General features: G+C 39.5%; 1 protein-coding gene across 4 annotated transcripts in view; it reads right to left on the reverse strand.

The window, feature by feature from the left end:
- Nucleotides 1–5,232: 5,232 nt before the first annotated feature.
- Nucleotides 5,233–18,073, reverse strand: part of lin52 (lin-52 DREAM MuvB core complex component) — an 81,907-nt gene continuing 69,066 nt past the window's right edge. For all 4 annotated transcript variants that reach the window (XM_073039264.1, XM_073039266.1, XM_073039265.1 and 1 more), the window contains one exon: nt 5,233–7,159. In XM_073039264.1, the coding sequence (XP_072895365.1) occupies nt 7,104–7,159 (56 nt within the window). In that variant the 3' untranslated portion in view covers nt 5,233–7,103. The remainder of the gene's footprint in view (nt 7,160–18,073) is intronic.

Genomic DNA, 18,073 nt, shown 5'->3' on the forward strand with positions numbered 1-18,073 from the left:
TTACTTCAGAGTATTCTTTGCATTTCTGGAGGACCATGGGGTGGGGGTAATCTTGGTCGAAATATATTAATTTATCCTCTAAAAACACTCTCTTCTTACCCCAGGCCCTTCGTAGAATCTCCGCCTTGGTGCTGTACCGAAGGAATTTAATTATTATTGAGCGTGGCTTTCTATCCTGGGTAGGTTTTAGGCTTAACGCGCGGTGGGCTCTTTCGACTTCCAGCTTCATAGCCGGGGGAAGATCCAGCGTGTCCCACAGTAACTTTCCAACAAACTCCATCATAGACGAGCCCTCCGCTCCTTCTGGAACGTTGTAGATTCTGATATTTTTCCACCGTGATCTTCCCTCCAAGTCAAGCAGTTTACCTTCTTGGTGATGTGTTATTTTTATTGTCTTACTCGGTATCCATTCCATATTTTGAACGCGATCTTCCACCTTCTCAATTCAAGTCTCTGCCACCTCTATTTTTTTATTAACGCTGGCGAGCTCTGCCTTAATATCACGGAGCTGCTGCTTTATTTCTTTCAGGATTTCGAAGACATTCGCTGCTTCGCCTGAACGAGGCCCAGCGGCCGCCTCGCTGGCACGCGGTCGGGTCGGAGAGCCACTCGCTGCACTCCTCTCAGGCGCAGGCTCCGCAGTGTCGCTTTTTTAATTTCCATTTCTTCTCCCCATTCTTGCCCCTCTTTTCAGTTCAAATATTTTTTGAAAAATATTATATTTGATGGGATAACGGGGCTTAATACGCGTTTTTCCGGAGGACCTGGTGACTTAAGCTGCCATTCTCAACGATGACGTCACCGGAAAAAACACACCCCGTTCATTCTAACCAATTTGTATAGCAACACTATTGAGTATTCTGACCAGCTGCATCACTGTCTGCCGTGGGAATTACAAGGCATCTGGCCACAAGACCCTTCAAAAGATTGAGAACTGCTAAGCAAATCATTTTCACCCACAAGAGATATTTATCTGGAGCGCTGCATACCCAGGGCCCTTATATTGTCAATGATCCTTCCCATTCTTGCTACCATCTCTGACACATTACCATCAGGCAGGAGGTACTGTAGCATTACAACCAGAACTGTTAAGATGAGAAACAGCCTCTTCTCCCAAGCCTAAAGACTACTGAACTCTCTGCCACCACCCAGGTCTCATCACATAACATTGTATTGTTTGGTTTTTAACTTGTGATATAAAATCATATTATTGTTAATTTGCAGTAATATTTCTTTGTGTTGTGAGTTATACATACTCTGTTGTGCACCTTGATCTCGAGCAACGTTCCCTCCAAGATGTGCAAGCACATACATCTTTAGCTACTAGTGCAAAAAAGAATTTAAACTTGCACAAAAGGTTGTCACCCTCTACCTCACTGGCAAGTTAAGTATATTTCACAATTGTATTCAGTCAAATTTCCTTTTCCTATTTCTGATGCAGACGGTGTTGACAATGTGGAGTTTGCGATGATTTGACTGCAGATTTTTTAATTGACTTATTTATACTGTTCTTATTGATTCCAAAGAAGCCAAGGGCATGAAGTGCAAAACACTGCTAGTTCATTTAAAGCAGAATGGCTTATTATCCTTGGTACAGCTTCAGGTTTACTTCCACTTAAAAATTCAGTATGCACATTTTGTTGTCACTGGGCAAAAAATTGCATAGCACAAGATTTTTACACACACTGGTCTTTACAAATTACAGGGAACATTGGTCTAGAGCAGGGGTTCCCAAATTTTTTAATGCCATGGAGCCTTACCATCAACCAAGGGGTCTGTGGATGCCAGGTTGGGAACACCTGGTCAAGAGGAACTTTGTTTCACTTGGCAGTATGCATGTATGGGGTTGAAATGACAATAAACTTGAACTTGATTTAATTTTCATTTTTCAGCTTGGCTGAGTGGAGGCCTGGTACCATATAGTTTGTGTTCAGCACAAGCAGTTATCAATGACAAGACTTCCTGAATGACTCTGGAAGATGGAGTAAGGAGCCTCTTTGTCTGAATCTGCATTTGAAACAGGAAAGTTCTTTCAAATTTCCACAAGTCCAGAAGCAGAAAACCCACAAGGCCGAAGACTGGTTGGCGAGTCCAGAGGTAGCGGGTGGACTAGAAATTGAAGATTGGAGGCCCAATGTGTGCAAGTCTGGTAGTCCAACCCAGAGACAAGAGGTTGGAGTGCCGAGGTCTGCGAGTTTAAATGTGCAGGGCAAAGGAATGTCAGTGAGGGAAAGGTGCTTGTTTTGCTGTTGTTCTCTTGATATCGCTACTGCTTGTGTTGTCCTGTATTGTGTGTCACGTTGAGCATGCTATGTGGGTGTCAGAGTGTGTGGCAACACTTGTGGGCCGGTCCCAGCATACCCTTGGGTGTGTTGATTGGAAGTGACACATTTCACTGTAGATTTCAATGTACATGTGATAAATAATCTACCATTTAAAAGACTGAGAAGTGAAGAGCAAATTCTCTGTTTATGGAGCTAACTGAAGAGGGAAAAATACAAGAGAAGATAATGCCATGCATCTTGCAAATGTGCAGATGAAACTAATCTGCTTGTGTACTTTAAAGTCACAAGGAGAGTGCTAGCAATATTGGGGCTATTTCTTCCAATGGTGCACCTAAATTCTACCAAAACAGCACAGAATTTCCAGAGGACCTCAAGTAAACTCTGATTACCACTGGGAGAACTGAGAGCTGGATGGATTTAGCTGAATTTATGTCATTAGTGCAAATTATTCTGATTGCAATTCTTTCAGGCTGGTAACTCAGATAGCAAGGACTTCTAATAAATTGACTTGATTTAAGATCCAACTTTAGAGATTTATAACAATAAAGATATGCCATCCCTAGAGATTTTTTAATTCTATCTTGGCAGAAAGTTGTGCCTCTCTGAAAAGGGTTACACTGCTCTTAGACACTGATCACACTGGTTAAGTACTTCATGCTCAAGAGTAAAGACAGAAAATGCCGGAACTACTCAGTAGGTCAGACAGCATCTGTGGAGAGAAAAACATAGTTCATATTTCAGGACTGTTAAAAGTTAGAAATGAATAAAGTTTTTAAATTGCAAGGAGATAAACAATAGAAGTTTGGGACAGGGTGTAGCTGAGGAGAGGTTGAATGATAAAATTGCTGTCGATATAAAACCAGAAAATGTAGAGAATGCTCAACAGGTCAGGCAGCATCTGTGGAGAGCTGGAGCAAAGCTTCAGGCCTGAAGAATTTCAAATTGTAGAGAAGGGAAAAGGGAATGTGTATGACAGGGTGGAGACCAAGGTTCCCTCTAATTTTTAGTGGTCAGTGTGCGCAAAATTCTTATGTTGTACCAATTTTTTTCCTGTGACAAAAGTATGTGCGCACTGAATGTACACATGGCGGAGTTTATGTAGGTTTACAAAATATTTGACATAAAATTGCATAGGATAACAACAAAATAACAAATATTTAAGTCACTCAGTTATTTTTTCTCTCTCCTGTCTTTGTCATTTACCCATTCTTCGTAAACTCTATCTAGACTAATAGAGTTTCCACCCAATTGATAGCTTTTGATTCTCATTAACATATTCAAATCAGATTCACCTAAACAGTTTTTGAGCTTGTTTTTAAGTTAATTTATTAAGCTAAAACCTCGCTCACAGTCCACACTAGACGCAAGAAAGGTTCCCCCAATGTCCATCAAGGTCGCAAAACTGTTCATTTTGAAGTACAAATGCCACCATTTGAGCAAAGTTTGAAATCAGTCTGGATTTAATTTTTTCTTGCACAGAAAATTTGAAATCATTAAACTGTCTAACTATTGCAGTATTTTCAGCTAAAAAATCATGATATTTTAGACATATGGCATTAACTTGTTCATCGCCAAATGTGAAGTCACAATCTGCAATTGTGGAGAAATCAAAAGCTGACCATTCTTGTACTTCATCTTCAGGCAACTTTTCTCCTACATGAACACAAGGACTATTTATAAAAGTGAACAGCGAACTTGTATCTTCTGTGATGTTTTCGGTGCAGCAGCTTCTACTATTTTGTTAAGCCATTCAACTTTAAACAAATTTGCAGCTCTTTTGCGCTTCACGCCCTTCGCCTCTTTTGAATTCAACATAGTGAATCAATTTTTTTATCCAATGAAAACTTAGTAAGCTACCTACAGGATTTGAAACAGATCTTTGTAAACTTTACGATAGGAACACTGTCCGCCAAAGATGGCTGCCATGATGGAGCTGTACAAACCAGAACAGGAAAGGTGAGGTGATGTAAATTAGTGACGTGCATTGTGGTATTTGAAAAACCGACTAACTAGTTAACAGAAACATTCAACTAAAAGATTATTTTCAATAATTATTAATTACTACATTATTTTAGGTAACTAACCTTTTGTGCACACATTAATTTCCTTTGTGCGCTGGTTGAAAAATGTGTGTACGCGCACAGCTTAGAGGGAACGTAGGTGGAGACTAACAGGGATTTGAATGATATGAGTGATAATCTATCTGAAGAAGGTGTAAACAGAGGAAGATGCTTGAAAACCGAAGTAGAAAAAGAAAAAGCAATGCCAAAGCCATCCAATACAAAAATCTTAAAAATGCAAAACTCTGCAGATACTGGAAATCTAAAATGAAAGCTGAAAATACTCAGCATGTTAGGCACCATCTGTAGAGAGAGAAAAGCATCTCAATTCTCCGCAGATGGTGTTATTTCAAAGATTCTACATTTTAAATTCAGATTGCCAGCATCCGCGACTGTCTACTTCCCAATGGCTCAAGAACATTTAACACCATTCATTCTTAATTTCACAAACAGCAAAATTACACTCAAACATAATTAATGTGTATTTTTGTTTTAGTCATCTTTTCTCCACCAGATTCACCCTAATTGGTCATTGCTATTTCCTTGTTATTTTTCTTTATCCACTTCTTTCATTTGACAGGTGAAACAAATCAAATTTTCAAACAATGAACAGCATAAACATGGAGCAATCTGAAGGACAATGGAAATCCAGTTAAAGTCATTCAGGACAAGATGCACATTACAGCATTTTTTGGATTATATTTACAATCACAATTAATAAATAATTTGCTCCAAAACATTCCTTTTACAACACTCTCCCTCATTTTAATCTCCACCCTATTTCTCCCCATAAAGGCAGAAAATCATTTAAAAAACACCTCCCAGAAGTCAATCACATTTGCCCACATGGACATAGTAAACTATTTATTAGAAAATGCAATAGTGGATGATTTTCAATTAAATATTTATTTCCAAGGGCTGCATTCAAATGATTGAGAAGATTTTTTAAAAGTAATTCACATTTATTAATTCAAAAATAAAATGTATCATAGAAGTATTTGACTAATTAGTGCACAAGACTGCTCAAGAAAATAAGTCCTGTTTCACACGTCTAAAAAAACTAAACCCAAGCATAAAACTTAAACAGCAATAGTCCAGATACATCTACATAAGTAAAAATCCATTGAAGAGAGGCCTCAAAGATACATGTGACTGAGACTTGGGAGCCAATCCTTTTACAAGTAAAACTGTAAGGCCTAATCTGTTTGGGATGCCTCCAAACTGCTTCAGTGGTCAAGTTTCCAGCTATATCCGTCGTCAGTCTATTCCTATCATATCGCCCTGATCCTTATTCCAAAACATTAGACTTCAGCTCAATAAGGCTACAAATACATTCTTAGAGGATGGCTTTCACCTTACCATGTGTTTATTAGACTGGGCTGAACAGTATCTTGCAGAGCAACACATCAGACTGGATATGAAAATTTGGAGTCCTTCCACTCCCCAAGATTTCTAATGACATCTGTCCCAGATGTGTAAAGTTACCATAAAGTACATCAAGAGCTTAGCTTTATGTTCTTTACCTCAAATATAAAATATTCAATCAAAATTTGGTTTAAAATATATTTATTTTTCTTAATATAACCCTGTCCCAAAAATTCACCTACAATCTTAGCAGCCTACTTTAAATAAACCTCCAAGTTGATCACAGAACATTACAGACTAAGCCCTCCCGGAGGAAGGGTCAGCAAAACAAAGTAAGTTTTTTTTCTTTCAAAGTTAATCAGTTAATTAAATGTGTCAATTTTAATGTGATACTGAAAAATAAAAAGCAGACAGAAAGTGAAATTTACTTCCCTAGAAAATTCATTTAAATCAGAATTTCTTACCTGCTGTACTCTTTCCAATTTTTTCATATGACCTTTCTCTGGATCAAAAAGATCCAGAAACAATTTTAATTGCTCGGTTTTGTCAATGGGCATGTTATTTATGTACCTTATCTTGTTTCCTCCTTCGAATTTTTTTTTTGGTTTGCCAGCCCAGTCTTTTATAGCATGATGGTGGAAAATGTACTTTAATGTAACATGAGAATTTCCAACTAAACCTTCTTGCTGTTTTACTTTGAAGATTACCAGTTCAGTACAGTCAACTAAATTTTTTATAGATCCTATCACAATGTATGGATTAAAAAACACTGCAAGGCAGCAAAATAATAAAAACAAGATGATCTCTCAAATTATCAGAAATACTGAATGCTCGACAGACCTCATCTGAAACCTAGAAGATTGTTACATCTTTTGAAATGCACTGTCTTGCATTAATCTACATGGTATTCAGAAGTGAGAATTGTGGTAGCAGTTTAATTGCATACCCAGGCACTGTATATTTTTGTAATTTGTTACCCCGTCAGAAGTAATACTATTTTGTAAAGATGGACATGTGCTGTTAAGAATCACATGTCTTTAACTAAAGTGCTATCATTCTGCATAACCTCACCGCTGCTGCAGGAGAACAGTAGATTATGGAAAATATATCTAGATTAGTACACCACAATAATAACTTTGTTATTTAACATGCATGTGATAAACCAAACTCTGTCCCTTTGACATTAATTGTGATCTCTGTTTGCATTTAAAAACAATTTGCCTTGCAGGCTAAAAGATGAGTTCTTCACAAAATGTGGTCTTGTGTTGCACTATTATATAGGCAGTTTGAACAGATGCCACGTGAAGGCATTTGTAGATCTGAAGCAGACAGTGACTGTCTCTGAACAAGTGCTGAGTCTTCGTGCAGAAGCAAGCTGTTTGCAGTTATACAGCTACTTCTTGGGCCGTTCCAAGATGTTTAAGAACTTTCCTCTTGTCATTTCTCGTGCTGGAAAACAAAATATGGTAGAATATAATAACACATGGACTGATTTGTGTAAAAACATCTTGCCTTGCCCACAATGGGTAAATTTGGAATGTAAATCTGTACAAGTCTTTTCATTGTTTTCAATTTTAGGATTTTTACTTCCTTTTTATCTAAATTGAATAAACAAATAACTAATCCTATAGTCAAACATACATTGCAAATTTGGTTTCAATTTCGTAAATTTTTTGGCTTGAATAAGTTCATCTTATCAAACCCTATAATATTTAACTTTCTTTTTCGGCTCTCTTTTATGGATCAAGCCTTTGTTTTATGGAAAACAAAAGGTATAACATGTTTTCGTGATCTATTTTTAGATGATAGCTTTATGTCCTTTGAACAGCTATCTAATAAATATAATTTACCTAAAACTCATTTTTTTAGATATTTGCAAGTTAGAAATTTTTTGAATAATGAGTTACAGTCTTTTCCAAAACTATGTCCATCGGACATTACGAAAAGAATTTTAGCTCTGAATCCTTGTCAGAAGTTGTTTAGTAGCTGTCATTTATAATATGATCATGAAAATACAGCCAGAAGTATCAGAAAAAATTAAGAAGGAATGGGAAAAAGAACTTCATTGTCTTATACCCACTGAGCAATGGGAGAAAATGTTACAATTAGTCAATTCGTCTTCTATTTGTGCTAAACCTGCCCTAATACAATCTAAAGTTGTACATAGAGCTCATATGTCTAAGGATAAACTTGCTCGATTTTATTCTTATGTTAATCCAACCTGTGACAGATGTCATTCTGATGTTGCTTCATTGACCCATATGTTTTGGTCTTGCCCTTGTTTGCAAAATTACTGGAAAGATATTTTCAGTATTATTTCAACAGTTCTGAATATCAATTTCCAACCGCATCCTATTACTGCAATTTTCGGTTTACCAATGGCGGATAATAGTCGTTTATCCCCCTCATCTCGACAAATGATTGCATTTGTTACATTAATGGCTAGAAGATCTATTTTATTGAATTGGAAAGAAATTAATCCCCCAACTATATTTCAGTGGTTTTCTCAAACTATCTCTTGTTTGAGCTTAAAAAAAAATTATAAGTGTTGTCTTTGATCCTTCAGTTAAATTTGAAGAAACTTGGAGACCATTTATTCAACATTTTCATGAGTTAAATTGTCTTTTCCTAAACCTCACTTTTATTATCCTTAATTATTTGGATGGAGGTTCGGAGTTATTGGCACTACTGTATATATTTGACATTATGCAATGGCCCATGTTGGTTAGTGTTTTTTTTAAATTTCTTTTGTTCATAAATGCTATGAGTTTGGGAGGTTATTATATATTGATTATCATATATTTGAATGTCTATTTAAACTATTAACTATGTACTCTCAAACTCTCTGTATTCATGTTTCATTTATGTTTGCTTAAAAATTAATAAAAAGATTTAAAAAGAAAAACATCTTGCCTGTCAGTCATCTTAAAAGACAATGTGGTTGGTTGGTGGTTATGGCAAGAAATTAAAGAATATACATTATTATCTGCGAAATTGAACTGCATAAATCTGATGACCTGCTAGGTACTTCATGAGGAAGTTGGCTACATCCTCACAAACCTATCCAATACAAATAGCCTGGCAGGAGGGACCTGATCAAAAAAGTTTCATCTTTACAGTAAAGAATTCTTCATCACATTCTATTCTAAATGGAACAAAAGATCTAGCAACCCAGAACAATAATACAGGAGTTATTCAGGGGAATGTTCTTGGCCTATGTATTTTTAGCTATTCTTTCCATAAGTCAAGATACATATTATTCTTTGAAAATCTTACAGTGCTTGACATATTTCAAACACCTCTACAGGAAGACTCAAATAAGATTTTGTTCAAGCCAGAGATTTTGACCACTCTACTAAGAAAAAAGTCCAATCTTCTTCTGATCAGCAGTAAAACTACCACTGCCATGCCCCCCAACATCAATGTGTTGTAGGTGATGAGCAACAAGCAGCTTAATTTCAGAGTAAAACTGTAGATATTCTGCAATGAATAGATTACCAATTCCATTTCTCAAACTTTTTTCTACAGGACTCATCTGCACCATAATAGTGTTCTGACCATTTGTGTGGGAAGATGAAAGATCTATATCATTTAGCTGTGCTACACTTTTTCAGTAACTTTTACATTTTACTTTATTGTTTTATTTTAGTCTAGCTCAATGCATGGTGTAATGATTTGACCTGTATAATTACAGATCAGAGGGATCTTTGGGTCCACATCCATAGATCCCTCAAAGTTGCTGCACAAGTTGATAGGGTGGTTAAGAAGGTGTAGGGTGTGTTGGCCTTCATTAGTCAGAGGACTGAGTTCAAGAGCCACGAGGTAATGTTGCAGCTCTACAAAACACTAGTTGGACCCCACTTGAAATATGTTCAGCTCTGGTCACTTCATTATACAAAGGATGTACAATTTTTAGAGAGGGTACAGAGGAGATTTATTAGGATGCTGCCTGGACTGGAGAGTATGTCTTATGAGGATAGCTTGAGCGAGATAGGGCTTTCCTCTTTCGAGCAAAGAAGGATGAAAGGTGACTTGACAGGGGTATACAAGATGATAAGAAGCATAGATCAAGTGGATAGCCAGAGACTTTTTCCTAGGGCAGAAATGGCTAATACCAGGGGATATAATTTTAAGGAGATTGGAGGAAAGGTTTTTTTTTTATATACACAAAGTTGAATGGTGGTGGTAGAGGTAAATATATTAGCAGCATTTAATTGCCTCTTAGATAGACAAATTAATAAGAGTAAACTGAAGAGCTACATAGGAAGGAAGGGTTAGGCAGATCTTAGAGTAGATGATGGGCTGTTGGGACTTAGTGACCTTTCTTTTAAACCGTGCCATGGACTGCTCTTTATCAGATTATGGTATTGCTTTGCACTGTTGAAACTATGTGTTATAATTATGTGGTCTTTGTCAGTCTTTTATCAATTATGGTATTGTCTGCACTGTTGAAACTATATGTAACTATGTGGTTTTGTGTAGGTCTTGTAGCTTTAGGTTTGTAGTTCCTTTCCAGGGAATGTGCTAAGACAGTAGCGCGATATCGATACGCAGCAGCCTCTCCGGACTCTGGATTGGGGATTACCAAACGTTATGTGGTTTTTCTTGTGTGGTCTGTTTTGTGCTTTTTCGTGATATCATTCCGGAGATCGTTGTCTCATTTTTTAACTGCATTGTATTTGCGGTTTATAAATGACAATAAACTGAATCTGAATCTGAGATTAAAAGATCAGCATAAGATTGTGGGCCGAAGGCCCGTACTGTGCTGTAGTGTTCTATGTTCTAAATGGTACAGATTTCTGTATTGCTGAACAATGTGGGTGGACAACGTGGGTATCTATGTTTCTACATACTTGTGATAAATGAGTTGAAACAGTATGCAAGACAAGTTTTCTACTATATCTTGGTACATGTGACAATAATAAACCAATACCAAAGCAAAGATTCACTTTTTTCTGGTTGACTACTTAGTGCCCTGCTGATGCCCACAATGACACAGCGTGGCTGTAGTTTCTGCTATGTGCGTGGTTATTTTGCCAGCGTCTTTTTGCCACAAGTCTCAATGAATGACAGGGGTGCACGTTAGCTAGCAAGTCTACACCCCAAAAAAACTTAATCTTCCATAATATTGCAATGTCAAGAGTCACAATCCTGAAATTCTTCTAGACATCACCAGCACTCAGAGGAATGAGTGGCAAATAATAAAGAGGAATCCTTGCAGCTCCTGTCTATTTTGGGAGAAGTATCATCTGTATTGCTAGAATTCTCCCTAAATTAATTCAGAAAATCAAAGGGCTAATTTTCAAATGCAGAACACTCACTAATTTCTCCCTCCATGTTTTGAAATGAAATCAAAAATGCTTTGTTCATAAATCTGCAAATATAAATTTGGACTTTCTAACACTGGAACTTCTTGCATTCAGACTGACAGCAAAGTAGGATCAGTGTCTGAACTCTCAGAGTGAACTTCCTGGTTAACATGAACTCGTCTCAAGGGGAGGAGAGTGGCTGAAAAATGGTGTCAAAATATCCTTTTCACCACTAAATTGAATGAACTGCTAGGAGTGAAGACACAAAGTAAACAATATTGCAGCACACAGATCATTCAGATCTTCATATCTCTATCAATTCTTTGAAGGAGCTATCCAAATATTAGCATACCAGTCACAGAACATTATAATGCCACTACATCACATCTGCTGCTTCACATTTTCAGTGATCTGGTTCGATCCTGACCTGTGGTGCTGCTTGTGTGGAGTTTGCAGATTGCAACAGTGGGCTTTTTCTCCTGTTCCAAAGAAATGTGGGTTGGTCATTTAATTGTCCTTTGTAAATTGCCCCGAGGATAGGTGTGTGGTATAATCTGGAGAGATTTAATGAGAAGATGGATGTCTAAAATAAGATTAGTGTGAATAGTTACTTAATGGCTGACATGGATTCAGTGGGCTGAAGAGCCTGTCTGTGCTGTATGACTATGAAAATACCAGAGGTAATCTGTTCCTTTCCTGTTTGAACCCAACACATGAACTCTTCCCTTCAACCACCCAAAAAGGGCATCCCATTGCTCTTTACTACATCTTGCAATCACTTGAGTCATCCAAAATGTTCTCCTAAGGGGTTGTCTATTGGTGGGTCCTCAAGCGGAGAGGTGTTGATCCAGGATCCACATGTTCTGGTGCAGTATTCACACAAGTAAGTGGTGGCTGTGGTTAGTGGGTGGGACTTTTGGTTGTTCTGTCTCCCTTTTTGCAGCTGCTGTTTGTTCTCTGCAGCACAGTGGAGGTCACTCTCATGTAACATAGCCCCCTCTTGAACAGATTTCCTCCAGGTGTATCTATTGAGTACAATGTCTTCCTAGTTTTTAAGAGGTAATGTTTAATTTCTTCAGGATGATTTTGAATTTATCTTTAAAGCACTTCCATTGCCCACCAGGGGCTCGCTGACCTTCCTTCAACTGGGAGTAAAAGATCTACTGGGGCAGAGGTGTTGACATGACCTATCCATTGGAATTGGTGTTACTTTATCATGGTGGAGATGCTGTTTATGTTGGCTTCCTCCAGAATGCTGTTGTTAGTGCATCTGTCCTTCTAGCTGATCCTCAAAATCTTTCAAAAGGTTCTTTGGTGATATTATGCAAGGGCTTTCAGATGTCTACTGTAGGTGGTGTATGGTTCAACTCCATTCAGAGGAAGGACAACTGCACTAAAGACCATTGCACTACTCAGGAGGTGGTTAATCTGGGTCGTTATCTGCTTTTGAGGAGAGAATGCTGCCAAAGTAGGGAAAGTAGTCCACATTTTCAAGGGCGATATCAACTTTTATGGAGAACTGGATAAATGGCTGGTTGGGTGTTGGGTGATATAGTACCTATGTTTTGTTTATATTCAAAGAAGACATTACGTTTTATATGCATTGGGAAGGGCATTCAGGATACAATGGAGTTCTTCTTCACAGCGTGGTGCAAAGACATTGTCATCTGTATACTGAAGCTCCATGATAGTGGTGGTGCTGACTTTGTTCTTGGCCTTGAACCAGTTGAGGTTGAAAAGCCTGCTGTCCATTCTATACACAATTGGGATTCCCTGTGTCATGGCCAATGAGGTGAAGGATGGAAGCAATAAAAATGCCAAATGGGGTGGGCACAATGATACAACCCCATTTGACCCATGTTGATAGTGAAGGGTTCTGATTTAGTGCCACCATTACAGAGCACTATGGCTGACATGCCATCAGGCAGTAACCTCAGTATTCATAAGTACTTGTCAGGACAGCCATGTGTTGACAGCATACACCCAAGAGCTTGGCACTCTACAGCATCAAATGCCTTTGTCAGACCTATAAAAGCCAAATACAAGGATTGCCTTTGTTCACAATAATTTCCTGTAATTGGCATGCTGCAAAGATCATGTCTGCAGTACCTCTAGATGAGCAGAAACCACACTGTAATTCAGGAAGTACTTCTTCAGTTAGTGGAAGGAGTCAGTTGACCAGGATACATGCAAGCACTATGCCTGTTGTTGATAAGAGGGAAATGCCTCTAATTGACACAACCTGCCTCATCTCCCTGTTTGAACCCAATCTGTGAACTCTTCCCGTAACCCACCCAAAAAAGTAATCTCTGCTCTTTTACCAACCACTCAATGCCATGGCTCTTTGGTAACCTTGAACTACAGTATTTCACTTAGTTCATTGGGATTTTCATCATGTTCAGAAATATCTAACACAGAACAATATCCCAAAGAATAAAAAAAGGAAAATTATTTTAGAAACATAGAAAACCTACAACACAATACAGACCATTCAGCCCACAATGCTGTGCCAAACATGTACTTACTTTAGAAATTACCTAGGGTTACCCATAGCCCTCTATTTTTCCAAGCTCCATGTACCTGTCCAGGAGTCTCTTAAAAGACCCTATCGTATCCGCCTCCACCACCATTGCTGGCAGCCTATTCCACACTCACCACTCTTTGCATTAAAAAAAAACTTACCCCTGACATCTCCTCTGTACCTACTTCCAAGCATCTTAAACCTGTGCACTCTCATGATAGCCATTTCAGCCCTGGGAAAAAGCCTCTGACTATCCACACGATCAACACCTCTCATCATCTTATACACCTGTATCATGTCACCTCTCATCCTCCATTGCTCTAAGGAGAAAAGGCCAAGTTCACTCAGCCTTTTCTCATAAGGCATGCTCCCCAATCCAAGCAACATCCTTGTAAATCTCCCCTGCCCTTTCTATAGTTTCCATATCCTTCCTGTAGTGAGGTGACCAGAACTGAACACAGTACTCCAACTGAGTTCTGACCAAGGACCTATACAGCTGTAACATTACCTCTCGGCTCTTAAACTCAATCCCATGGTTGATGAAGGCCAATACACCGTACACCTTCTTAATCATAGAGTCAACCTGCACAGCTGCTTTGAGCATCCTATGGACTCGGATCCAAGATCCCTCTGATCTTCCATGCTGCCAAGAGTCTTACCATTAATACTATATTCTGCCATCATATTTGACCTACCAAAATGAACCACCTCACACCTTTCTGGGTTGAACTCCATCTTCCACTTCTCAGCCCAGTTTTACATCCTATCAATGTCCTGCTGTAACCTCTGACAGCCCTCCACACTACCCACAACACCCCCAACCTTTGTGTCATCAGCAAACTTACTAACTAATCCTTCCATTTCCTCATCCAGGTCATTTATAAAAATCACAAAGAGAAGGGGTACTGGAACAGATCCCTGAGGCACACCACTGGTGACAGACCTCCATGCAGAATATGACCTGTCTACAACCACTCTTTGCCTTCTGTAGGCAAGCCAATTCTGGATCCACAAAGCAAGGTCCCCTTGGATCCCATGCCTCTTTACTTTCTCAATAATCTTTGCATGGGGTACCTTATCAAATGCCTTGCTGAAACCCATATACACTATATCAACTGCTCTACCTTCATCAACGTGTTTAGTCACATCCTCAAAAACTGATTTTATTTTCTCTAGAGATACAGCAAATTAACAAGCTCTTCCAGCCCAATGGACCCATGCCAACAAATTACACCCATGTGACCAATTAACCTACTAACTCACTAACCTGTATGTCTTTGGATTGTGGGAGGAAACCAGACCACATGGGGGAAACCCACACAGTTACAGGAGAGAATGTACAAACACCTTACAGTAGTGGTCACCAACCTTTTGAAGCCCAAGATCTTCTACCTCAGCCTTAGTGAAAGGCAAGATCGACCCCAGATTGATTAGTTACACACAAGCGCACTGGGGCAGAAAAAGACCGGAAGTAAAATCCCACAACCCGGAAGTAGATATAATGTATGAACACCAAGGGTACCCACCCTATTTTGCACCGCAGACCAGTTTAATATTGCCAATATTCTTGCAGAGTGGCCGATGGGGGGGGGGGGGGGGGGGCGGTGTTAAACACGACGGGCATACAGCGATACTCAAAGCAGGTTCTTTATGTCCAGTCTATTCTGCAATTTAGTTTTCGCAGCTCTCAGCACTTAGTTTCTGTCCCGCTTGCTCACGTTTTTTCATCTGAGAAAACTCAACGGGTTTGTCTTTAAGTGCAGTGTGCTTGGACTCAAGGTACCGAAGCAGTTTTGAGTGCTTCATTGCCTCATAGGACAGCCTCCGGGCCCAAACTCCAGCTTCCCACCCGCCCACCGCCAGACGCCTTGGCCAAGTGCGGCTGGTCGTGAGTGGGGTGAGAGGACAAGGTCAGGGCCGGAGGTCCCCGTGCCGGGGCTGTGGCTGTCGCAGTCTAGAGAGAACGACCAACAGAGCGAGGAGTGCAACAGGACGCGTGCCCCCACCCCACAGGATCTATCCGCCGACAAAAGTTTGCTTCAGTAGATTGCAGCGTGGTAGCTGCTCTGCTACTTACGAAACCCGAATTAGGTCTGCGAATATATTTGCACCGGGTTCCCCACGAACATTCGGTGTGCTAAACAGGTTTAGAGGCGGCGCCCATCTGTCCGCGCTCCGGGCCAGTAGCAACAGCACTTCCCGCTGGCCGCGCGAGGCCAACCAGTGATCCCTGGCATGAGGGTATCACGGCATTTAGGCGACTGATGACCTCGTGTGCATTCAAGTTCAATAGTGGGCGTGACAAGGAATGAGGAAAGGTGCAGCTGACTCATATCGTTTCCTCGCAGCCTGGTGGTTGGGGACCACTGAAGTACATTGTATAGTGCAGGGGAGCTACACGCATGCGCACTGGGCAGAAAGAACGAAACTAAAACCCCGCAACCCGGAAACAAACTCTCAACAGTATTTGTGTATTTATTTTTCTTTTTTTTTCAGAATCTACTGGGAAAGTCTCAAAGATCGACCAGTCAATCGTGATCGACGGGTTGGCGACCACTACCTTACAGGAAATGAATCTGGGTGGCTGATGCTATAAAGCATTACACTAACCCCTATGCTTTCATACCACCACTAAAGCAAAACTTGGGGTTTTTAGTGTTTTTTAATCAATCTATGTAACACCCACAATTGGGAGTAGACCATGAAAAGGCTGGAATTGTGTTTCGTTTCACAGCACTGATATATATGTCACTTTCATAAGGAAGAGAATTAATCAAATGTCTTTCTTGAGAGAACATATTAATTCACCTAGAGATAGTAAAGTAAGTGATTTTATTGTGGCCTTACTATTTCTGAGTTCATACTTTAATTCTGTATGACCATTTGAGTTGAGGGGTTATTGACAGGCAGCTTTCAAGTCCCCAGCATGAAAACGAAAAGGTCAGCTTGTTTTCCAATCAGCTGTCAAGTGTTAGTCAATAACCAGATTCTTGCCACTGGCACCTGTCAGCAAACATGGAGGGCACTGTGTTGTACCTGTCAATAACTGACAACATCAATTGCATTGGCGTGGAGTTTCCTCAGTGGTTGAACAGTTACAGTAGCCCTTCCAAACACTTTGATTCACAGCACACTGAAGTTTTCCAAGGCAAATGCATTAAAGAAATAAATAAAAATATGTGGGGCCAAAATGGAAATAAAAGTGTAGAATATAAATTCAGTGGTCACTTTATTAGATACCTCATGTCCATATAGAGGGGCCACTGAGCGTATGTTTGTGGTCTTCTGCCCATCCACTTCAAGGTTCAGCATGCTGTGCATTCAGAGATGCTCTTCTCTACACCACTGTTATGAGTGGTTATTCAAGTTCCTGTCATCTAGAACCAGTCTGGCCTTTCCCCTGACCTCTCTCATTAACAAGGAGTTTTCACCCACAGAAATGCCACTCACTGGATGTTTTGCTTTTCGCACCATTCTCTGTAAACTCTAGAGAATGTTTGTGAAAATCCCAGGAACTTCATCAGTTTCTGAGATACTCCAACCACCGCATCCACTATCAAAGTCATTTAGATCACATTTCTTCCCCATTTTGCTGTTTGGTCTGAAAAACTGAACTTCTTGACCATGTTTACAAGGCTTTATGCATTGAGTTGCTGCCACATGACTGCCTAGTTAGATATTTGCATTAGGGTGTAGAGGTGCACCTAATGAATGTAGTGTTACTGTTACAGAGAAAGTGGAGTACAGATACACAAATAAAGTACAAAGGCCATAATCAGTTAGATTAAGAGTAAGATCAATGGAGTTGTACACAGTGTGGAGGGTAGTCGTAAGTTACAAGGTGATATCAATGTGATGGTGAAATGGACTGAGAAATCACAGGTGATGCATTTTGTGAGTACTAACAAGACAAAGGCATGAATGGCAAAGCCTTAGAGAGAATCAAGACACAAAGGGGCTTTAGAGTACAAGTCTATAAATACTTGAATTTGGCAGAGCCGGTAGATAACACAGTTAGAAAGGCATATGGGATGCTGGCCTTCATTAGTTGGGGCAGTGAATATAAAGGTATGGAAGTCATGCTCCAAATTTATAAAACATTGGTCAGACTTCAACTGGAGTAATGATGTGATTCCAGTCACCAAGGTATAGGAAAGATGTGATTGCATTGCAGAGAATACAAAGGAGACTCACCAGGATGTTGCCTGGGATGGAGCAATTTAGTAATGAGAAGAAACTGGAGAGACTAAAAGAGCAGGGATAATAAATTGAGTAAAGACAGGGTACATTTTTGGAAAGTTTTCCTCTCATCTAAAACTAGAGGACAGAGATTTAGATGAAGGATAATAGATCATGAGCCATAATTCCTTTCACCCAGAGGATGGCAAGTACTTGAATCCACCTCCACAGAGTGGTGATAGCAGAATTACTGACAGCATTTAAGAGGTGTATAATGAACATTTAGATCACCTAGGCATTGAAGGTTATAGACCAAGACCGTAAATGGGATTAATAAGAATTGGGTTGCCCTAC

Source organism: Hemitrygon akajei, chromosome 3 (genome assembly GCF_048418815.1).
Source record: "Hemitrygon akajei chromosome 3, sHemAka1.3, whole genome shotgun sequence".
Lineage (NCBI taxonomy): Eukaryota > Metazoa > Chordata > Chondrichthyes > Myliobatiformes > Dasyatidae > Hemitrygon > Hemitrygon akajei.